This window comes from Brachypodium distachyon, chromosome 3, assembly GCF_000005505.3.
Source record: "Brachypodium distachyon strain Bd21 chromosome 3, Brachypodium_distachyon_v3.0, whole genome shotgun sequence".
NCBI classification, from domain to species: Eukaryota; Viridiplantae; Streptophyta; class Magnoliopsida; order Poales; family Poaceae; genus Brachypodium; species Brachypodium distachyon.
Window position 1 is genome coordinate 11,828,039 of NC_016133.3, and position 23,526 is coordinate 11,851,564.

Below are 23,526 nucleotides of genomic sequence, written 5' to 3' on the forward strand. Positions count from 1 at the left end.
CAGGTCAAGTAGTAGTATTACTAATCTATTTCAGAGACACTGTAGCTGTTCATGGTACTCTTCTGTGTACTATACTCCGGTACTCTATTTCAGAGTAGTATCTAGTAGTAGACTCCGATTCAGCCTAGCTATATAGTATAATTTGCTAGTTAATTTGCCAAAAAAAATATCTTGTTTTTCCACTATGTATATTTACTCAAAAGTATGGAGCATTTATTTTATTTATAGATAACAGTTCATAGTAGAAAACTTTCAGGTCGTAGTGTCATCCAATTAATATTCAGGCAGTAACAGGAGCATCTCAGATGCTTTCAGATAACTAATTAGTTAGAAGGTCCTTGTAAAAGGTCTAATGAGCAAGCAAGAGGAGCAAATTAAATTAGAGAATAGTCAGATTCGAAACACTTATATCCAGGTAAATTCAGCCGCCTTTTTTTTAGAGGAAGTAAATTCAGCCGCCTAGTCTGAACCTCATTCATCCTGTGTTTTAGGCTTTTAGCACGTGAGGCCCACCCACCCCATTTGGGCCCAAGACTTGTCTGAATTTGGCCCAAACGGTTTCCAGGTCCTGGTCTTAAATTAACTTTCGTGAAGAATAAATCTGAAAATATTATATAGAAATGGATAGTCATACCAAAGTGTAAGTGTTAAAATACTTCGTGAGTAAATAATGGAAAGTCCAAGCTCAATAAATCAGATTTTTAACTATGTTTAATAATGCTATCTTTAGGCAACAAACATCCAAGTTGCACAATGGATCAAGTAGTGATTAAGACGTGTAACATATATTAACATAAATTTTAGTTTGATAAGTAAAACTATCTTTGCGGATAACTAAGCTTAATTTGTGCTCACTGGCGATATGACAAGCACACTAATTAAGAAACATACCAAACCAAACCTCTCTGGTTAATTGCTATGAAATTGCAAGTGGCTCAATGATCATTGTCATCCTCATCCTCATTTTCTAATAGATCGATTAGGTTCAAATCATGCTTTCTCCGTTTTCGTGTCTTGTGGCCAAGCAAGAGGAAAACAACAAAAGATGTAGGAACTATAGAAGAAGAAATAAGATTCTTGGTGGTTGTTGTTGTGAAAGCATGAATGGTGTTGCCACCTTTTTGGTTCTCCTCTTTTAACAAGAGTTTACAAATCTTAAAGCAGATAAACGATTCCTCTGATACATCCAACCCACTAATCAAGAACTACAAGGGCATGAAAACATACAACACAGACATTTGTTGACAGGACAGCTTTAATTTTCTTTTAAAAGGAGTCTAGGACTAAACACCATTACAAGGCAAAGATAGGTTAACTAGCTCATGTAGTAGAAGAGTAGTAGCTATGTACAATAATCAGCCATCCTTGTGTTTCAGGTGGATTTCAGGCTCTCCAGCTGGTGCTTAACCTGCAAATTAATTAACCTCATCTTCATGCATTGCAAGACTAGTTGATTAAGGAGATGTACAGGTAAATGGATCACTGACCAAAATGGCATTGATCTCCTCTAGCAGAGGATGAACAATGGAGACCAAGATCATCACATCTCCTGCAAAGTCCTCAAGGTCCTGGCAGTCTCCCATCAACAACTGCATGAAGATCTCCCTGTCTGGAATGAGACTCAGTGCTACCTGACAGTTTGCAACTATGCTCAACAGATTAGGTCTGTGGATACAAATGGAAACCAGCTCGGAATATTAACGTAAGCGTACAAATGATGAGCTAGATTTTTCAAGTAAACAATCTTTAGAAAACTGCAAGATTTTTCATGTAGATTGATATGTAATTCTGCAGAAGTTATGTTGATCATGAAAAGTGTGTGAACTGATCATACCCTGTAGGCAGCTGATGAGATCCATCCATGGAATGGCTTCAGGGTGCTCTTGTATGCTTCTTCTACCATCTCTTTCAGACTAACCTCTGAGTTCTTCATTAATCTCTCCAGTAAATTTATTGAAAATTTCATTGACCTAAACCAGACGCGTTTAGCGACACTTGAGAAATAATTCTTGCGACAGAATTGACATATATATGGTACTATAAAAGAAGATGAACATAAAGTGCGTGTAATTTAACTTACCTAGCCAGCCAGATAATAGTCCTGGTGCAGCTGTTGGTCTTCTTTGAGATTCCTTCCTCCACTTCCCCAGTCACGATTGCCGTCAAACTCGCATATTTCGACGGTTCTCTCGCATGAAAATCTTGTAATCTCTGCAAATAATTCACATGCGGATTTTGTCCATTCTCATTTGCTTATCAATATGAACAAATGCAATGCAGAATGCAGGGCACCAAGGGAGTAAGTTAACTGGTTGCATACAAAGAGCAATTAATCACCTGGACATTTTGCTGAATGTCTTGCCTCAGTACCAGTAAAGTCGGTCCAATCTCATCTTTGACGGCAAAAACAAAGCATTTGTCAGTTCAAATTGACTTTCAGGGTTATATTTTTAGATGATCACTTGATTTTAAAGATACAGATGGAAAACAAATGTTTGAAACAGAGCAGCTCTGAAGAAATCAAAGTTCAGCTCCCACAAATTCAGTTTCAGTTTCACATTTCAGTCTATTTTGTGTTCCCCTTTAACCCCACTTCAGGTGGGCAGTTCCATTCGCATGCTTCATGACAGAAAATATTCCAGGATCCTTCCAACAATATATAATTTAAAGTTATAACAAGACACAGAAAAGCATATACAAGTAAAAAAATGCTTCTCTCTAGAACAACAAAACAGAAGGGTTCCTTTTTTCTTTACAGGGAAGACTTTTATTGATCAAGAATGGAAAAACAGCAAGATATATATTTTCATATGGAATAATTAATATTGAGTAGGTAACTAACCAAGGACATGAAGGAGCTGTTTGGATACACAGATGAGATCCATGGTGGACGACCTAATTTGCTGTTGCTGCTGCTCTTGCTCCTGCTGATCCTGCTCTCCATCTCCTGAGCTGAGTAAGCAGAGCTCTTCCATGGCCATCCTCAGCTCAGATTTGCCCCTCTCCATCTTCTCCCTTTCCCTCTCCCTCTCCATCTCTCCTAGATACTAGCTTAACTTGATATCTGGCTCAACTAATCCCCTGCTTATATACACACACACTGCAAAGCTCATTTGCTGCCATTTCTTGGGACAAATGATGGGTCAACTTCTTGAATGTATTTTTAAACTTGTAATAATTGTTATGTCCTGGAGCTGTTCTCCTTCACACCCCTATGTGTCAAGTCAGAGAAGCAAATGGTGTATTATATTGGGAGTAAAATAAGAGGCGGTGGCTCTGTCGCCTAGCTTACGATGGTTTTAAATTTATTTGACGCAGTTGTCACGGACTTGTTTAACAGTAGTTACCACATCTCCTTGTACTATTTGTGCTGTAATTAAACCCTTGGAAATTAATCTGCATATAAGCCTCCAGGTTGCAAGAAAAATAAAATAAAAACAGAGTTCTTCTTACGAAAAGTCGTATGCTGGTATAATGTGGACTTCTGTAAAACAGCAAGTTGTGTTCTTTTTTTCCTTTGGAGATTGTTGCAAGGAACATGCGAGAAAAAGCTTCTGAGACTTTTTAGGTAATGGAAGCGGACTGTAAGATAGAAAATGAACTATTACTTCACTATTTCCCCAGTTTCCAGCGCAATCATCGGACCAGAAAATAACCATTTCGAGGTGAAAGAAATGTGTGAAGGAAATAACATCTACAGAGATGATGGAAACCTTAACTTCTCCAGACGAATCATCACTCATGAGTGACAAAGTAGGAGAATATGAATAAGCATGGCATATTATCAGATAGATTTTCCGTGTTCTGCTTTAATTAACAAAGGAATATATATGTGATCATCATGTCATCATCTAGTCCGAAAAGAAATAATCATGTCATCATCGATCGCGTATCCCAACTGTTAATTTGCTATTTTCATTGATTGGTCGATGTGAATCTCCTACATAGTTAACTTAGCATCGATTCTTCCGGTGCTGGCAGAATCTATCAATGTTAGCTTCGACTCTTACGCGATAACTAAACTATATCTACCAACCTCCAAAGAAAAAAGAGTTCTTCTACTCTGCTCACATGTTTTCATGCCTTTCGACTGATTGGCAAGGTACATTAATTAATTCAAGTACGTCATGACGTGACATTATTTCGTACAATCAACTAATAATATGGTTCTTCTGATCATTATCCATTTCAATCAGTGGCTCTAGCTAGTTACTACTCCGTGAAATTGAAAGTATATATACTGAATATAGTATATGCTAGCGCGAAAGACCACCTGATTACCGGAAGATTAAGGGTGTGTTTGGTGGCCCGGGTGAATCCAGATTCACTCTCCCACTTGAGATATGATGACCTCGTACAAGCTGGCCTGAGATTTTTTTTGGTGTTTGATAGCCCATATGTGTTGAGAGAAGTTGGACTAATACTTTGTTTGGTAGCATGATGAGTTGAGATTAGAGCAGTCCAAAACATTTATACAAAGGTCCCTAAACAAAAACAAGAAAAGCAATCGGGTCCAAGCTTCAGCCATGAGGAGGGACGGCGACCTTCAGCCATGGGGAGGGGAGGGGGCGGCCAGCGGCGTCCTGGGGCGGCCAGGGGAGGGGGCGATGACAGCCAGGAGGGCGGCGTTCAGAGTAGGGGGAACGAGTTCTTGTTCGGGAGCAAATGAGGGGCACGAGAGAAAGTCTGGGGATGCGCTGGTGGTCCCCGAGATGGATTGCAGGATGGACTCAGGTTGGCGGGGGTGTGAAGCTCGATTCGAGCTTCACAACCGGGCCAGGCTGAGGGGCATTTTTCGTATGACGTGGGCTAATCTCTACACGTCCTATCCAAGCTAACAAACACAATCTGAGTTGAAAAAGTGGGACGAGAAGAGATTTTCTGGATGGATTCAGGCCACCAAACACACCATAAAGTTCTTATACCAGATATAGTAAGGACCTGACTACCTGAAGGTAAACTAGCTAGCTACCTGAACCTACCTACAGAATCTGTCTAGGATGATTATTTTTTCCCTAAAAGGGGGAATCAGTTGTTTGAGAAAGAAAAAGAGTTATGCCACACATATAGAAATTAATGGTGTACCCCAATATCAGAATCTAACATTTAGCTAGTAGTTTATTTTTTTACCAAGAAAACAATTATTACCACGACAAGAATTTAGAAACGGAGGGAGTGGCTAATTTATTTGGGTTTAAATCCGAAAGAAATTGATAATCAAGCGTAATATGTTTGGTTATAGTAAAGTAGAGAATAGTAAGTTAAAAACTGGACTGGGCCGGGCCCTGGTGGGCTTGTAAGCAGAGAAAGCAGGGTTGATTCGTTGGTGGGACAAATAAATATCAGGCCCAGAACATAACAGAACAGAGAAGGACGAAATGCGCCGAACCTGCTAAATTGCTAATGAATCGCTCTGTGCAACAAACAGATCCATCGAATCGAATCGAAGAGAGGTCGGTGGATCGTCTGCCACAGGTTAGTGCCATTACTTAGCTAATTAAGTGAGCACAAAGCAGGTTGTGTTAGTGTCATTACTACCGAAGTTTGACCTTAGCATGGTCTTTAATTAATTACCATTCCACAGATCCACTCATCATGCATTGAACTGAACAAGCTAGGAAGCCCCAATTATTCTCCTCTTAATTTAATTCTTAATTGCGTCTGGCCGGTGAGATTATCTAGCTACCTCTCTCTCTCCAGATTCCGAAATAAATTACGAGTCTCTTAGCTAGATCTCAGGTACCAGCCTGCATGCTCAGCTAGCTAGCTGTGTGGCGATTGGATTGGATCAACATCTGGCACTTTCAATCAGCATCGTCATCACACATGTAGACTGTAGTATACCACTGACAGAGACCGTTAACATCCGCCGGCGCTTGCCTGGCCTGCTGTCTGATCGCAACTGCTAGCTGCCTGCCTGCCTGCTTCCCAAAAACTACAGGGATTAAAACCCTGATGCAAAAGCAGCTTGAGCTAATTCACCAGACAGGCAAAGCCCTACTGTAATCCCTGCTCCGTACGTCTCTCAAGACTGCCCACATTGTCAGTGAGTGAGCCAGTGAGCTACAGCAAGCTCTTTCAAGTCCAGCTCGCTAGCTTTATTAACTTAAGCTCAAGCTTGATTAGGCTTCGGGCGCGGCGCCAAGGGGCCCACCCCCCATGTGCTGCCGCCGGCTTCAGTCCACACTCTACTTCACTCCACGCGGCGGCCGTTGTCTCTAGACCGACTGGGACCACCTCCGGGTCCCACGTGTCGGCAACACGCGGGTGGGCCCCACGGCCCGACCCGCCACACGCGCCGGCCGGACGGCTTTGCTCTTTTTTTCTTTTCTTTTCTCTCGCTACGTTTCTTTTGCATATAGGTCCTCTACAGTGCGTTGCCATGTTTCTTTTTGTGCCTCCAACACCCTTTCTACTGTACTGTATTTCTTTGGTCCTGGAACACGGTTTTTGCTTGACTGGCTGGCCGAGATAGGCAAGAGGACTTGGAATTGGAAGACTTGGTAAGATGGCACTCACTCACTCCATCGTTATCACGACAAATGGCACTCTCACTCCGACTCTGTCATGCGTGTTGTGGATCCAAATATGAAACACCAACAATGCTTGGAACAGGTCCACGCAGACCAATTTTTCGGAGCAAACACTCACTCCATCATGCGTAGAAATGCATGCCCGTTTACATTTGATCTTTGAATTTCAGTTGACCTAAACGACTCTCCGTGCCAATTTCCCAGCAATATCTCGACTAAATATAGTTCCATACCCCGTTATCTCTATTCATGATTTATTCCCTTCCGCTCGAGGGATATGATTGATCGATAAAATTTGACACGACAATTGCATGCAGCGATAAAGTTCAGGTATGCATATGTTTTGACATTAAAATTCGATAACGCATCCAAAAAAAAGAGAGACAAATTTAGTTATGAATTGTATGGAATAGCATTCACGCATTGATTTGGTACTAATTAATCGCCTTGAATATTTCTCTTTGTTTTCTGACTATCACAATTTGTCAATTTTGATCTATTATAACTTGCTAGGTTTATGCGATGTGAATTTGGAAACCGAAAAGAGCAGAAAATCTGTACCATGCCTTCTTGACTAGCAGAAGACTTTTGTGTGCAAGTGCAAAGACACAAGTCGTCCACAAATGCTCTGTCAAGCATTCTTTGACTGCCATTTGGGCCGATAATCTAACACCCGAAGAGACAGGGTGCAATCTGCAAAATCCAGAGCCAGAAAAAACGTTGCATTGAAATTTCCAATAACCTTATTGCCTTCCTTCCAGTTCCAGAGCCGCCTCCTCTCTCCTCTCCTCCTTCGTCCCCAACCCATCCTTCTCTCGCATCCCAGTGAGATCACTGCGCTACATGGCTCCGCCGCCGCCCACGACGGCGACGAGGCACTAGCGACGCATCTCGAGGCAGCCGCAGCCGATCCGGGTTCGTGCCTTGCTATTGCCTCTCTCTCCTTTTCTCGTTCCCCTCCAAGCAATCGATCTTGTGCTGTAGATTGGTATCGATTCTTCTTTTACTTCTTTTCCCCTTCTCCTCCCGGAAGAATGTTCTTTTCGTGCTTGCGGACTGCGTTTTTGTTTCGCGAGATTTGTGGTCGAAAAGAGGGATTTTTTTGGGGGGGCGCTCTTTTACTCACCTGTGCTGTGTCGAATCAGGGCTTGGATTTTCTCGGAGGAAGAAGAAGGAAAAAATCGTAGCGTGGACAAGAAGATGGCTTCGGAAATGGTGAAGGCGGCGACGAGCGAGAAGCTCAAGGAGATGGACTGGGGCAAGAACATCGAAATCTGCGAGCTGGTCGCACGGGATCCGGGGTAATCTTTGCCTCCGTCCCCTTTCTTTCGTACTGGAGTACCTTAACCCTTGCTTCGAAAATCATCAGTTACGCATGTAGCATTGCAACTTTTGCTAGTTAAAGATTCAGTTTAAGATTTTGCAACCTAGAAATTTCCTCCAAGTATCCTCAAATGTTTATTTTTTCCTGTGATTTTTGAGTGCACGACTGAACTGATCTGAAGGAGCTATCGGTTCTTGATCGCTAGTTGGCCTGAAGATTTTATTTACAAAACCATAGCTCAGGGGTTGCCATTTGGAAAGAGTGCTTTTGTTTCCTCGAATGATCCGTTTTTTTTTTCTTTCTCTTGCCCTGTTACTGTCATCAGGAAAGCGAAGGATGTGATCAAGTCTATAAAGAAGTGTATAGGAAGCAGGAGCAAGAATGCTCAACTTTATGCTGTCATGGTGAGTTATATGTTCGGAAGCAGCCCTCTATGTGGCCTGATTTTTCTATCAATTGCAGTGCTTGAGTTCTCAATTAGTCATGTGAACACTCTCGTTATAGCGCTTCTTCATATCTGGGACATGTAAGATCAAAGGGATTAGCTGTGCTTTTATCCTTTTGCAAAAGAGGACTCCACAAATCCTTTGTTTGGTTTCCCCGAGGCCCCAAGCTTTTCTATAGAAGATAGCATAGAGGCACCTAAGATACTTGGTCACTGTAACTAAATAACTTGTCATGTTCCATATAAAAGTTAAGTAAATCCATTTCCATCTGGATTTCTGTAACTATGTGGTTTATATTGCTGTCCTTTAACATCTATTTGCATTACTTATTTGGTCCAGCTACTGGAGATGCTCATGAATAATTGTGGAGAGCCAATCCACAAGCAGGTCATTGATAATGGGCTCCTCCCTATACTTGTGAAAATAGTGAAGAAAAAGGTGACATCTTTTTCGCCTAATGTTGGAGGACAGTTGTGCACCTTTACTAATTGATGTTGACATAGCAAAATACTCTTGGTTGCAGACAGAATTGCCATGTCGCGAAAAGATATTTCTTTTATTGGATGCGACCCAAACATCCCTTGGAGGAGCTAAAGGGAAGTTCCCCCAGTACTATGAGGCGTATTATGACTTAGTGGTAGGTAAACTATTTTAATTGTTTATCTTGATTTCCTTGCTTTCTAATTCTCCCACAATATTGTGACGATAATTGGGACAGCGCCTAACTGCTATGTGATATATGCATAGTATAAGGATTTTCTTAACTGGAATCTTTTCCCTGCACCAAGAGGACTGCGTGTTCTTATCTATACCAAATTTATTATTATTTTTCTATAGTACTGAGGCCTGATGTAGGGATATCTGTTGGTTGTTGTATGATTTATACGTTAAGCACCTCTACAACTCCAGTATATGAACTATGCAGTGATTCCAATATTGATAGTTTAAAGTACAGTATCTAGTAATTTGGTATACATATCTGATATTATTATTTTTCTTGTTCTTAGTCTGCTGGTGTAAAATTTGCGAATGGTCCAAATGTTATCGTCACACATGCACAACATCCAGTGCCTGAAGCAACAATCGAACCAAATAAGGACAATCTATCTAGCAGATTGAATGAAGGTCAGAAGGAAGCTCACGCGCAGCCTGTTTCTGACTCAAGGTATTTTATGCCGTGGATCTTCTTACCTTGTTAGTCTGTAACCAAAGCTTACATTGTATTTTTTTACCAAAGGCTTAATGGCTGAGTAATTGAAAATGATTTTTTCCTAGTACAACACCTCGGTTCCTTCCTGATGAATACTAAATAAACTCATAGTTGCCTTCCACATTCCATTCTATATTGTGTACTGTACATGCCTTGAACTTATGGGCAGTTGAGAAGCCAGCTTTGCAGAGAGGAAATTGTTTCTGTCACTCAATACACCAGCAAGTTGTTCTATTGTATATATCATCTTTGTTTGTTTTGAGCTATCCGTGTTAATTTGGCATGGTAGGACCAAACAACATGGTCATAATAGAAGTGAGTAGTGCCAAAATGGAGTAGCAAGTACAAACAACAGCATGCTTCAGCTACATACTTTTAGGACCATACCTTTCCTCTTGATCATCTTGCATCCTGGTGAATAATTAGGGTGCCACGACTAGATATTCTCTCTGTATTATTTATTAACTGTTTGTGGATGTGGCAAATGCTGCATTTCCTTTTTTTGCCTATCTAAATGCATTTTGGACCATCAATTGTTTTGACAGTACATGTTTGAGATATTTTTTCTGCTCTGACAGTACATTTATGTGTATTTCAGTATAATGAAGAAAGCATCTAGCGTCATGGAAGTTTTAAGGGATGTGCTTGATTCCATGGATCCTAGACACCCTGAGGTACAGATTAAGCCATTGTTTACATCGTCAATAGTAGGGCTGATACTTGTATCATTTCCTGCTTCAATTATGTGTCGTGGATTTTTAGTCTGATATCTTTGTATTCTGGGAAAGCAACCTGAATGGAGTGCACTGTGCTTGTTTTTGTGAAGATTAACCTAGCGTGACTCTTACACCAAAGTACTGTATCTGCAGGGAGCAACAGATGAGTTTGTGTTGGATCTTGTAGAGCAATGTACATTTCAAAAGCACCGGATAATGCATCTGGTTATGACGGCAAGGTAAAGGTTCAATTTTTTTTTTGTGCTCTTGATTTTGTTTGGTTGCTTTCCACATCATAGCTGTGTTATCGTAACATTGATATGTGAGTCGTTATTGCTGTTTTCTAGGGATGAAGTGGTGGTATCACAATGCATAGAGTTGAATGAAGAACTACAGAAGGTCCTTGTACGGCACGACGCGTTGCTATCAGTGCAACCAACTACAACAGCAGTAGCTTCTAATCTAAAGGAAGACGAGGAGGAAGAAGATGCTGAAAGTCTTTATCGGAGGTGAGTTTTCGTATTCCTCGTTCCTTCACTTGTTCAAGGAGTCCCATCTTACCAAATTTTGCTTACTGTGAAACAGACTGCGGAAGGGGAAGGCTTTATCACAAGACTATTCACCTGATTCCATCCCATCATTCCGATCCATACCCGAGGACAAGATGCGGCGCCCGCTCACCATCCAACCACCTCTCCCCGACAGGAAACCCGGCGTGCTGAACATCTGCTCACCAGATCACCTGGAGGCAAGGCCCAACCCTGCCGCCTTGATCCCACCGCCGCCTGCCAAGCACGCCGAGAGGGAGAGGTTCTTCCGGGAGAAGAGCCTGGATGGCGGCGTCAACCTGCCGGGCCACCTCAGGGGCCTGTCGTTGCAGAGCAGCCGGGACGGCAGCAGCTCGTGCAGCGGCAGCACAGATTACGGCGACTGACTGTCGAGGGGGCGGTTGCAGTATGGTATATACAGTTCTTTTTTGGGTTCTTCAGGATAATCTCCGTTCGGCTTGCCCGCTCGCTCGCCCAGCCCGGTGAAAATACATCGATGCTCATTGGAGAGGCCGTCGCCCCCTCGGCCTCGCCTCGCCTCCCTAGTTCCTACTGACCACCTACCTCTGTAGTCTGTACACACACTTGGTGTTGGCTTGCTGATTTTTTCTTCTTTTTTTGCCAGTTTACTTCCCCATCTCATATGGCTGACTGACATTGTTGGAGACGATTCATTAGCCGCCCAGTTACCATGAGTTTTATTATAGATAGGTTGATACTTGCCTTGCTAGCTGTGATCCTGAACTTCCCCTTTGATGCTTTGTCTGTTCTACCTTTTTCTTTCGTGAGTTACCTGTGTCAGAGGGCACGCGAGGCGTGCTCTTGCCTGTCAGAGATACTCCATTACCTTTAGCCGGCTGTCACTGGACTGGATCATGGTCGTTTCAAAAAGCTTTCGAATGAAGTATATATGGTGCCCTCTGAATATGTTTATTTGGCTTCTAGGGGCAACAATCCAATAAGCTATAACAAACATCACGAACTAACGGTAATGGTTAATTCGGAATTTGAGTGACAGATTTGAAGGCGGAAATTCTTAGTGGTATTTGAGCATTTGGCCCAATTTTGGATGGTATATATATGAAATTCCCTCAAAATTTAACCAAAATATTCATTACCCAAATTTTCAGGTGTATTTATCTGTACTAAAATCAAACACTCCCTGCAACTTGAAAGATTTTGATCGGTTAAATCTTCATCAAGTGCCCCTCTCTCTCAAAAAAAAAAACTTGGTTAAGTGAACGAAACCCAAACGACCTTCTCTCATAATACGCCTTCACCCAACACATTCAGAAGCGGGCCGCGCCTTCACCTCAGAGTTACGGGTTTCTCGAAAATACGCTTCCAGCCTTGGGACACACTATTAGAATTTACAACTGCCTTCTTTGTTCCCCTCTCCGATCATCATCCCCTTCCTCGCGCACGTTTTGCTTCGATCGGGATCGATGGCGGCGGAGACGGACGGCCCCACGGCGGCGGCGGCGACGCTGGAGAAGTTCCGCCTCTACGAGACGCGCGCCGTAAGCACCCCCCCATTCTTCCTCCCTCCACATCCTTCCGGCACGCGCCCGCGGGAAGGGATCGCTCGCTCGCTTGATTGCAGGATTGACGGGGTCCGACCGAATTGTCCGTTGGTCGCAGAGGTTCTACCTGATCGGGAGCTCGCGGGAGAAGCGGTGGTTCAGGGTACTCAAGATCGACCGCTCGGAGAAGTCGGAGCTCCACCTCAGCGAGGACCCCGTCTGGTACTCGCAGCAGGAGGTCAAGAGCCTGCTCCAGCGCATCGCCGAGGGCAACCGCTCCACCGGGGGCCTCACCTTCGTCACCAAGGCCTATGGCATCGCAGGTTCCCCCGCCTGCCTCCTCCTATCCCCTCATCCCCTACCCCACCCGCTCCTTCATCCTGTTGCATTGGATTGCTTTTCATCTCATCGTTAACCTAGCTCGCTTTAATGATCCCTTGGAAATCCCCTCTCGTAATCCGCATCAGTCCTTAGTTAAGTTTAGGTATTATCTGCTGCTTTTAAACCTGGAAGACTCGCATCCTCATGCTGCTTTATTTTAACATATGTTCCTTCGTTTCTGTTGCTATGTAGGTTGCATCAAGTTCTTGGAGTCATATTACCTGATTCTAGTCACCAAGCGCCGTCAAATTGGTTGCATTTGTGGCCATGCTATATATTGTATAGATGAGAGCCAGATGATCACCATCCCACACACATCTGTGCAGACGGATGTCGCGACCTCTAAGAACGAGCTGAGGTATAAGTTATTTTTCGCCGTTTTGAACTTAAGGGTAGTCATGTTTGTATGTTTAGTTACTGAACTCTGGGAAATATACGATGCCTCTGTAACAGGTACAAGAAGCTTTTGGCAAGTGTTGATCTCACCAAGGATTTCTTCTACAGCTACACATACCCAATCATGCAGAGCTTGCAGCAGAATGTCACTTCTGCTGGGACTAAGGAATTGCCTTATGAAAATTTGTTTGTATGGAATACTTTCCTGACAGAGCCAATTCGATCAATGTGCAAGAATACTCTCTGGAATGTAGCTCTGGTCCATGGACACTTCAAGCAGGTTATGCCTAACATATAGTCTGCCAAGTAGATTGATTTTGCTACGGTTACTGCTTCTACTGTATGCTACTGCATATCTGGTATAATTCATATTTGGTTCGGAGATGATGCCTTCTTGATTCTTGAATGGAACCATTCTTACCTGAACTAGGCCTTGGAAATTAGGATTTATTATTTGCTTGATGGGTAATTCTATAACTAACATAATGCATTTTCCAGGTCAAGCTGTCAATATTTGGCAGGGAGCTAAATGTTGTCCTCATTTCTAGAAGATCTCGACATTTTGCAGGCACACGGTAGGTTTCATGTGCTTTAAGACTAGCATAATTCTGGATGCTCTTTCACTTTGTATATCCTACTGCTGTTTATCTAAGCTTACATACTCTTGTAGCCGTGTTCTTCTGATATCTGTTGATATATCACATGCACGTGTAAGATCTTGTTCTGGGTGACTCGGTTCATGCTTTGCTTTTCAAATCAACTCTTGACAGTCATCTGCTACTCATTTCCTCCACCCTGCCAACTGAGGCCAATAATTTTTTTGTTTATTCTCTGCCTGTAATAGGTTATATTTATCTCCCACATGGTATCTGTAGGTATTTAAAAAGAGGTGTGAATGACCATGGAAAAGTTGCCAACGACGTCGAAACAGAGCAAATAGTATTTGAAGAGGAAGCTGGTTCCTGGAAGGGAAGAATGAGTGCAATAGTACAGATGCGAGGATCAATCCCTCTCTTTTGGTCACAAGAGGCTGGCCGACTTAGTCCTAAGCCTGATATTTTTGGTAAATATATTTTCTAACTAATTAGCTTATTCTTATATGAGATCAAATTCTTATCTGTTCCACACTTCTGTTATACCTGAGATAGAGGAGAACGATTTTGTGTCTTAACTATTTGAGGTTTATCCAAAATCTTATCTGTCCATGCTCCTAAAAGCTTGAAATCAATTAAATATCTCGATGCATTCTCACCTTCGGATGCTGGTGCAGTGCAGAGGTATGATCCTACTTATGAAGCAACCAAGTTACATTTTGATGATCTTGCTCAGAGATATGGGCAACCTATCATAATACTTAATTTAATAAAGGTATGTGCTTTATACTTGATTTAGGATCCTGAATTGTCAAATGTTGTTGCCTTGTTGGTTACTAATGATACAGAGAAAAAGTGATTACCCCGATTTGTTTCCAAATCTTTATCCAACTTTTTGACCTCAAATTGAGTAGCTCAGCTGACTGTTATACGTATGATATTTATTGGTAGAGTTACACCCTCAGCATTTTTTGTTTTTTCATTGCACTTTCCCCCTTGATTTCTTATGCTTCCAAGAAACAGATACGATAATGTAAGACAGTAAGAGTAATATGCCATTTTGAGTGAAAATTGAAGTTAGAATTTTTTTTGATTTTAATTGTTTTTTTCCTACCTTTTTTACTGAACAACTTTTGCTTAAACATGTTTGATTGTGTTGATACATAGCTGATAGCTCATTTTTTTACACTTCTTTCTACAGCTAACCACTACCTTTTATCCTCAATTTGTTGCTGTTTTGTGCTGTTTGTGTAGACTGTTGAAAAAAGGCCACGAGAGATGATGCTCAGGCGTGAATTTTTTAATGCAGTTGGATATCTTAATCAAAATGTCCCAGAAGAGAAGAAACTGAGATTCATCCACTGGGATTTTCATAAATTTGCTAAAAGGTTTATATTGATTCTTGATAAATTCAAAATTATGTGAGTTATGAGTTAAGAGTCTGTTCATGTGCTAACGATTCTCCATCTGTTATCTCAGCAAGTCCGCAAATGTACTAGGTGTTTTAGGGGGTGTAGCGAGTGAAGCATTGGATCTTACTGGGTTTTACTACAGTGGAAAGCCAAAAGTTCAGAAAAGAAGGCCAATCCAGCTTAGTCGAACTAGCACTGCAAGGTACATATATCAGTTCATCCGCATGTCTATAGGTTTTTGTAAAGGAACTAAACAAATATATATAACTTATAACAGATACTAAACAAATGCAATCACTGGCTGATTACATTCGGCCAAGGATTATAAAACTGAGTGGGAAAAATAGTTGACAGCAGCTGTACCGGACTGCCAAGAACCATTTTTTGTCTTGGTCACCTGGCTTAAATAGTCAATTTTCAATGAGAATTTAGAATTTCACTGAACCCTTTCAGGAATTTGCCGACATCAGTAAATCACAACTAGTGTCAGTTACATGTCTTGTCCATCTAAGCCCTCAGAGGGTGCATGTCCTAAATGCAGAATGACAATATTTTCCTCCATTTGCTTTCACAGGGATGGCTCCATTGATGTAAGAGCTAGCTCTGGAGACCTTTTGAGGCTTTCTAGTAATGCTGATGCACTTGGTTCTACAGCTTCTCAGGATATGAGAACAGAGGATAGCAAACAAGAGCCTCTTGGTGATGCTCCTTGTTATCAAACTGGAGTTCTTCGTACGAATTGCATAGATTGCCTGGACCGCACAAATGTTGCTCAGTATGCTTATGGCCTTGCTGCTTTGGGGAGGCAACTTCATGCAATGGGGCTGACAGCTGTTTCAAAAATCCACCCAGATAGCAGCATTGCTTCAGCTTTAATGGAAATGTACCAGAGCATGGGCGACGCACTTGCTCATCAGTATGGAGGCTCGGCAGCACATAATACGGTCTGTATATTTAAAGCTCTTCTCGTGCCATCTTATGTCGAATCAAGAGGATATGAGTAATTTGCAATGGCCAAATACTTAAAGGCTCTTATAATGAACCTCCGATCTTCAGATTTAGTGTACCAAACACATATTTACATATTTTTCTTGGGGATGGAACATGGGGGTTAATCTGTTATCTTCTTCTATATCTGTTTGCATACACTATTGCAGGGCAATGCAGAAGGCATTATTTGGTCTGGCAAATAAATTGCCCATCTTCCCCTAATTTCATTATTTTCCAGCAAAATAAACTTTATTTACTTGTTTTCTCAGGTTTTCCCTGAGAGGCAAGGGAAGTGGAAGGCTACTACTCAATCCAGGGAGTTTCTAAAATCAATCAAGCGTTATTACAGCAACGCCTACACTGATGGTGAGAAACAAGATGCTATAAATCTGTAAGTCTGATGTGAGTTTTATAATCCTGAAAATCTTTACCAGAAAAAATATGTATTCCTCTAATAATTCTTAATTTGGCTATTTACCAGATTTCTTGGTTATTTCCAACCTCAAGAAGGAAAACCAGCTCTCTGGGAGTTGGATACTGATTACTATCTCCACGTGACAACAGCTGGTGATGATCTTGTGTCAGATAGCTACCGTCTGAGGTAAACTTGATTCTGTTATGTACTTTAGTCTGTTAATCTGTTAGGACAGTGCAATTCTAGTCCTTAACGTTACGAGGTGTAGCAATTGGTATTAAGTTATCTGCAATAAAATGTGTGTTCCTTTTAATTCACAGTTCCTCACCTGCAAATAATGCGTCCGGTGGATCTGAAGCTGCCCTGAGCCCTAGATCCACATTGAGCCCTGTGCCAGCATGTAAAGAGGACTTCTCACGGATGAAACTTACTTCATTTGACAAACTTATAGAAAGAACCTGTAGTTCGATAAGGAGTGTGAGGCTTCACTGTGATGCTGATCTAAGGCCAAGTGGAGGTGTTGGAACTTCTGGAATGGCACCAGATGCAGCGTGCGTTTTTTGTCCCTGGATGTTCTTGATTGAATTTACTTTCTTGATGTTGCACTTACAGCTTGTTTTTATGATTCAGTGAGATACAGCTTAAAAGCCCAAACTGGTTGTTTGGTCAAAGAAAACACGCCGAGACAGTTCCAACAGCAAAAGTTATTCCAGTGGAAAGTGCGAACGATGGAAACAAAGATGACACAAATGCGCCTCTATGTGGGGAACTAAACTGGCTTTCGTCAGAAGGTTCATGTGAGGAGGACAATTTCAGAAGGTGCTGAATATATCTATCTTGTCCACAGTCTACCATGAACATATCTGAAATCCTGCTGCAAATTAACTCTTAACTGTGCAGGTATCTAGCATTGACGACAGCGGATGTAGAGAATGGTTGGTACGGTGGAGAGCTATTATATGATCAAGATGAGAACAGTGGGGCTTATAAACATTATGCCGAACTTTGCCAGGTAAGCAACTCATCAGATTTGCAAACAACACAGTCTAAAACCTCATCGTCACGGTGCTTCCCCCAACACGCAAGCTCACCTTGTTTATGCCCCATGCATTGTTAGGGACCCGTCATGGATCCTTTCGAGCACGACCCGGAGAAAGAACGACATTACGCCGAGGCCCTTAGCGTGGACATCGAAATCACAGACGAAGCGTGGGTGGAGTCAGAAATGAAAGCCGCACTCAACGACTACCAGATAATCGGATCAGACCTGAGCATCATCCCGTCATGCGGGGCCCTCGCTGAGGATCCAAGCCAGCTGACAAGGTGGATCATCGGAGACGAGAAGCTGCGTGCGGTAGCCACTACACAGTAGCTCCGGTTCCTGCCGTAGAAGTTGTACAGATTGCTAGGAAATCCGTGATTCATCCTACCGTTCCTTTCGTGTATATAAAGTGCCTTTTACTGTACAAAAGAAGGTATCTGTCCATTTTTTGTTTCTGTTGGGAGCAAACAAATAAAATCATCCTTCTTGTAGAGGCCTTGGTGGATACAGGATTGAAGAACACAAACAATGTTTTGGTTTTTGGTCCTGTAAACCAAGGGTGAGAATTAAGGTGTATATTCTCAATCATCTATCTCATTGTCTCCACTCTTTATTCTGAGATTATGATCAGTATTTCTCCAGTGCTTATCAACACTAGCAGCAATCTCTGGTCTTCTCTCCAAGAATAAACTATGAGCACTAGTCACCAACTGCTTTCTTGTTGGATAGTGCAACTTGTATTTCTTGTTAATAAAGTGACCCATCCCAACATGTCAAGACCAATTCCATTTTTTTTTGTACTTATCCTCATGAAAAACAATTGTAGCTGAAGTTTGAGAGGCAAGGAGTTCCAATCCTTTTGTTTGGTCGGAGGAGCCGCCTAAATTTTTTTAATCCCTGTTTAGGTGGATGATCGACGACTATTTGAAAAGTTAATTTTAAATGATTCTATAAATGGCTGCTAAGCTGAAAAAGACTTGTACTAGAGTTCGAGGTGGCCGAGATAACGACCATTTGAAGTGGTTTAAAAGAAAATTCTGAAGAGGTTTTTCTAAGTCAATTTTTGAAATGAAAACTTGCAACGGCAGTGACTAATTTTGTCGATCTTTAAGCTCAACGACACTAGTCCTACGCTATGGGTGTATATGTTTCTACGATTCTATCTCAATGTTTCTAAAAAAATAAAATAAAAAATGTACTCCCTCCGACCGGTGTTACTTGTCTTAAATTTGCGTAAATACGGATGTATCTATACGTAAAAAGTGTCTAGATACATGTAATATTTCGACAAGTAATTCCGGCCGAAGAGAGTATTTTTTTTAAAGCCCAGTCTATCTCAATGTTTCTAAAAAAATAAAAAATAAAAAACAAAAAGTATTTTTTTTAAAGCCCAGTTAAATACAGAAAGGAGCAGGGAGCAGGAAGAAGACTACACATCATCAGTTGCAGAAGTTGAGAAACACACTGCTCTACGGACTCCACTGCTGACTCACTTCCATCATCTTCCATGTCAATCTCCGCCGCTTCCCGGCGCGCGCTCCGCCGGATCGGCGGCGCGCTCCTCCGCCGCCCCTTCTCGTCGGAGACGGCGGCGGGGTACCACGTGTCGGGCGGGCCGAGCTTCATGCGGGCGGCGGTGTTCTGGGAGCCCGGCCGGCCGCTCACCATGGAGGAGTTCCGCATGCCGCGGCCCAAGGCCGGCGAGGTCCTCGTCAAGACCAAAGGTCCCTTCCCGCCTTCCTCCCTCCCAATAGATTCTCTACTCCCTGTTGCTCGTTAATTGTCCAACCCAGATGAACTCCTCCCCCCCCCCCCCCCCCCCTAATTTACAAGAGAATTTCGAGTAATTTAGAATTAGTTTCCCAAGTGGATGGTGCTGCTGGTTACTGGTTAGGTATGTTGATGCGCAATGGTTATCGATTTATTATATAATGGTGTGGATGATGCAAATCATCGAATTCTCGAGGTTGATGGGATGCTACAGTTTCCCCATGGATTGAGTAACCAAGGTTTTGTTCTGAGATTGCTCGCTCTGCTTGTATGCAGCTTGTGGTGTCTGCCACTCTGATCTCCATGTCATGAAGGGTGAACTCCCGTTCTCGAGCCCTTGTGTCGTCGGCCATGAGATCACCGGCGAGGTCGTCGACCATGGCGCGCACACGCCTGCCGAGATCGTCAATAGGTAATACTAGCAGTACTGATGCATCCGAAACAAGGATACTACTAAAGAAAGGACACCTTATTTAAGGGGTGAATCATGTTGCCAACTCTTTTTTACTACGGTGTTTTGGAATAATTGGTTATCTGTCGGAAAATATAAATCAGGTTCCCAGTTGGCAGCCATGTTGTCGGCGCCTTCATAATGCCCTGTGGGAATTGTTTTTACTGCGTTAAGGTACCACCCTCTTCTGGATCACACCATTGTTTGTAATGGTGCTCCTTTGTTTCTTGACTGCATCCATGTACATGGATTTGGTATAGGGCCAAGAAGATCTGTGTGAGTCTTTCTTTGCATATAATCGTGCTAAAGGAACACTATACGATGGTGAAACCCGGCTGTTTCTACGCAGCAATGGTAATTTGAGAGCATTCCTTTTCATCATCTGTCGTTATTGCTGCAGTATAGTTCTAGTGTTGCTCATGTTATTGAGATGATTTTGGTCTCCAGGAAAACCGGTGTACATGTACAGTATGGGCGGGCTCGCGGAATACTGTGTTGTGCCAGCCAATGCACTAGCAGTTCTTCCTAGCTCATTGCCATATACAGAGTCAGCAATCCTAGGATGTGCTGTATTCACCGCGTATGGCGCTCTGAGGCATGCTGCTGAAATGCGTGCTGGTGATTCAGTAGCAGTGATTGGAGTTGGAGGGGTTGGATCAAGGTTAGCTGATGCAGGAATATTTTCCATCCATATCCTTTTAAAAGTTGATTTTGAGAAAGGACTAAATTCTTTATCTCCTAGTAGCTTATGTTGGTGTGTGCTCATAACTCCAACATTGCAGCTGTTTACAGGTAGCGAGAGCCTTTGGAGCTTCCGAAATCATTGCGGTGGATGTTCTCGATGAGAAACTCCAGAATGCTAAAACACTTGGAGCAACCCATACTGTAAACGCAGCTAAAGAAGACGCTGTTGAAAGGATCAAGGTATATGTAAATTTTGTGATTTAGCCACCGACTAAAGTTTTAAACTACTCATTGCAGTTTGGTTAGGTTGCTTTTCTCGATACCTTATTTCCCTGATAGTAGGCTGTATTCAAATGTGCATCTTTTTCTTAGCTAGTGTTTCCATTCAGATTTGAATATCTCACTGTTCACAGGAAATTACTGGTGGGAGGGGTGTGGATGTGGCTGTGGAGGCACTTGGTAAGGCATTAACGTTTGCCCAGTGCACCCAAAGTGTGAGAGATGGAGGCAAAGCTGTTATGATTGGGCTTGCTGCAACAAATGTATTGGGCGAGGTGGATATAACCCGTCTTGTTCGACGACAGGTACGCGATCTAGCTCCAACAAAGTACTGTTTGCTTGCTACTCGAGACCTTAAGCTAGTTCCTGCTGATGTATTCAAATTTACTTTAGCACACAAAGCAATTCATTTCCCTAATTTCTCATTTAGTCTTGGTGCAGCCAATTAACATACATTACAGGGGAAAACCTAATTTAGCTCCAAGTTATACTCGAACAAAATCCTGCAATGTAGGAAATGTATATTCTCTTCTCTTCTTTCCACGCAGAGTGTCCATAGAAGGAATTCTTTGCAGTAGGCTCAAAAGAATCTATTTTCGTTACTCTGGACACCGCAGGTAACTAGTTTGCTCGATTTCATCTTGCGTATGTACCACACGAGCCCCCCAATGCCGATGGCTGCTGAGATTGAAAACACAACGGTTCCTGCATGAAAATGAAAGACCAAAAAGTTAATAGAATGAAATCGTTTCTTCAAATTGGAGCAAAGGTTGTTAAAGGTGGTCAATTCTCACCTGCCACAACTCCTGCTGATGCCCGATGCCCTGAAACTCGACCATCTGTACAAAAAGTGAATGATCAGCAGCTATTAAAAGTTGGGAGAGTAACTGAAAAAATTGCGTGTCAAAAAATCTACGTTCTATTTGTATGCAGATCATGTATTAAAACACTAATATTTAATAAGCATTAATTAAACCAAACTGAGAACCAGATTGACCAGAGCAGAGAACCCGAGTGAGCACCTGCACAGTCCGTGGTGGAGTTCCGGCCGTCGTCGCAGATGCAGATGAAGTCCCTCGTCACCGGGTCAAACCCACACGTGCCGTTGGCGCCACGCCGCTGGTCCTGGCACTTCAGGCAGCGTGTCGTGACAGGGATCTCGAAGTCCACCCGGACCCCGTAGTCCGGCACCGTGTCGTATGGCGGGAACTTGTCCCCAACAGCACGCCAGTACACGCTGGTGTATGCCTCACAGTGCCGCAGCATCACCCGCAGCGACTCCGCCGCGCGCGGCCGGTACACGCAGCAGGTCATGTTGTTCTCCTCTAGTGCGCCGCGGCAACCTGGCAGGTTCCGACAGAGGTACCCAGCGCTGTCGCATGCTGAGTCACACCGCTCTGGGTCCCGCTCGCAGACGGCAGGCCGTGGCTCGACGATGACGCGGTCCTCATCACAGTTGAAGAAGAGGTGGTCGTTCCTTGGGGACAGCGAGAAACGTGTGCTGGTGTCCAGGCTGAAGGGCGCGGCGTGGATGGAGGTGAACGGGCGCTTGCACGTCCACATGGAAGGGTCGGTGACAACGAGGTGTGCGTCCGCGTAGTCGGTGCCGGACACCGGGTACGTGCCGGACGGGGTGCGGAGGCGGAGGGTGGTGTTGTCAGCGCACGTCAGCATGTTGCGGTAGTACGGGCTGCCGCAGCCATCATCGATACCAAGAGGATAGCGCACTGGGATGTCGCCACAGCTGTCACGGCAGAGCCCACCAGCGACGAAGATGGAGGAAGGCCATGCTAAGATAACTAGAAGGACCATCAAGACATGGAGGTGGAGACGCTTCTCCATTAGTGAAAAAGTGGAGTGGCTTCAGTGCAATGGCAAGGGGTGCTAGCTAGTTTCAACAAGCTTCTTAATATGCCTGTTCTTTTGCTAGTACAGGAGCAAATTAAGAATAAGAAACGGACTAAAGACTAAAGAGTGATGGTGGTTAGGCTACTGCTTTTGCACTTTCGCTTTGAGCCTTTGCTTTTGCTTTGCTTGGGTCATATGTGTCTCCATTGCTGGAATCTAACCCTGTGTCTATGGCTCCTTGGTCGGTTACATATCACCTAAGCAAGGCACAATGTGAGAGATTCGTTCTCTTTTGTGAGTTCTTAAATTGGCCACACATAGTAGCAGCACCTTCTTCTGTTTGAATATATTGTTATCATACTTTTAGGAAATCAAATGCAACATTTACTTCGTTGAATATACAACTACATCCATCATAATACACATTTGACTGTCTCGTGTTGCATGCATTGTGTTGTTATTGTTGTTGTTGTTATTGTTATTGGCTCCTAACATTATTTACTTGGAACCAGGTCAAAATCATTGGCTCCTATGGTGCAAGAGCAAGGCAAGATCTTCCTCAGATAGTCAAGCTCGCTGAGAGTGGGGCCTTCAGTCTCGAGAATGCCATATCGAGGAAATGCAAGTTCGAAGAGGCGAACAGCGCCTATGATGATCTCAACCAAGGCAAGATCATTGGCCGAGCTGTAGTTGAAATCATGTAGTGCTGATGGGATGATCATGTTGTTGCCAAGTCTGGGTTAACAAAATAAGTAGGTTGTGACAATGCGTCCCATGAACTCTGTTCTGCCTTGCAGCATTGTCCAACATGATCTCACTCTCTGGTTTGTATTGGATGCAAACAAATTGTTGATTGAAAGATGGTTAAATTTACATGGAGATGTCCATTTCAATTTATTCTTCTTTCCAAAAATATTTACGAGTGTTGGGTATAGACTTCATTTATATGGCTATACAACCAAATT

At 42.9% G+C, this 23,526-nt stretch overlaps 5 protein-coding genes across 5 annotated transcripts; 3 read left to right on the forward strand and 2 right to left on the reverse strand.

Annotated features, from left to right (window-relative positions):
- Window positions 1-1,055: 1,055 nt before the first annotated feature.
- Window positions 1,056-3,185, reverse strand: LOC100829510 (glycolipid transfer protein 3). The gene is made up of 6 exons (XM_010235946.3): window positions 2,843-3,185; window positions 2,338-2,393; window positions 2,081-2,211; window positions 1,835-1,970; window positions 1,488-1,631; window positions 1,056-1,408 (listed from the first exon to the last, which is right to left on the reverse strand). Exons 1-6 carry the CDS (start codon window positions 3,033-3,035, stop codon window positions 1,373-1,375), a joined length of 696 nt encoding a protein of 231 aa, XP_010234248.1. The 5' UTR covers window positions 3,036-3,185; the 3' UTR covers window positions 1,056-1,372.
- A 4,095-nt stretch (window positions 3,186-7,280) lies between these two features.
- LOC100829817 (TOM1-like protein 5) lies at window positions 7,281-11,230 on the forward strand. The gene is made up of 10 exons (XM_003573225.4): window positions 7,281-7,448; window positions 7,679-7,834; window positions 8,183-8,261; window positions 8,643-8,741; window positions 8,827-8,940; window positions 9,311-9,468; window positions 10,112-10,187; window positions 10,383-10,468; window positions 10,577-10,738; window positions 10,815-11,230. The coding sequence occupies exons 2-10, from the start codon at window positions 7,734-7,736 to the stop codon at window positions 11,161-11,163; spliced, it is 1,224 nt and encodes a 407-aa protein (XP_003573273.1). The 5' UTR covers window positions 7,281-7,448; window positions 7,679-7,733; the 3' UTR covers window positions 11,164-11,230.
- Window positions 11,231-12,155: 925 nt separating this feature from the next.
- Window positions 12,156-18,153, forward strand: LOC100830124 (phosphoinositide phosphatase SAC1). Its single transcript, XM_003573226.4, has 16 exons — window positions 12,156-12,297; window positions 12,419-12,623; window positions 12,874-13,039; window positions 13,135-13,357; window positions 13,576-13,652; window positions 13,953-14,140; window positions 14,348-14,445; window positions 14,925-15,058; window positions 15,150-15,284; window positions 15,657-16,026; window positions 16,342-16,463; window positions 16,554-16,673; window positions 16,808-17,038; window positions 17,118-17,306; window positions 17,388-17,499; window positions 17,605-18,153. Exons 1-16 carry the CDS (start codon window positions 12,223-12,225, stop codon window positions 17,857-17,859), a joined length of 2,700 nt encoding a protein of 899 aa, XP_003573274.1. The 5' UTR covers window positions 12,156-12,222; the 3' UTR covers window positions 17,860-18,153.
- Window positions 18,154-18,959: 806 nt separating this feature from the next.
- On the forward strand, window positions 18,960-23,458 carry LOC100830644 (alcohol dehydrogenase). Its single transcript, XM_003573228.4, has 8 exons — window positions 18,960-19,253; window positions 19,576-19,711; window positions 19,855-19,924; window positions 20,011-20,104; window positions 20,198-20,411; window positions 20,533-20,674; window positions 20,848-21,018; window positions 23,074-23,458. Exons 1-8 carry the CDS (start codon window positions 19,037-19,039, stop codon window positions 23,263-23,265), a joined length of 1,236 nt encoding a protein of 411 aa, XP_003573276.1. The 5' UTR covers window positions 18,960-19,036; the 3' UTR covers window positions 23,266-23,458.
- On the reverse strand, window positions 21,087-22,731 carry LOC100830955. Its single transcript, XM_003573229.4, has 3 exons — window positions 21,736-22,731; window positions 21,508-21,552; window positions 21,087-21,418 (listed from the first exon to the last, which is right to left on the reverse strand). Exons 1-3 carry the CDS (start codon window positions 22,553-22,555, stop codon window positions 21,294-21,296), a joined length of 990 nt encoding a protein of 329 aa, XP_003573277.1. The 5' UTR covers window positions 22,556-22,731; the 3' UTR covers window positions 21,087-21,293.
- Window positions 23,459-23,526: the final 68 nt, after the last annotated feature.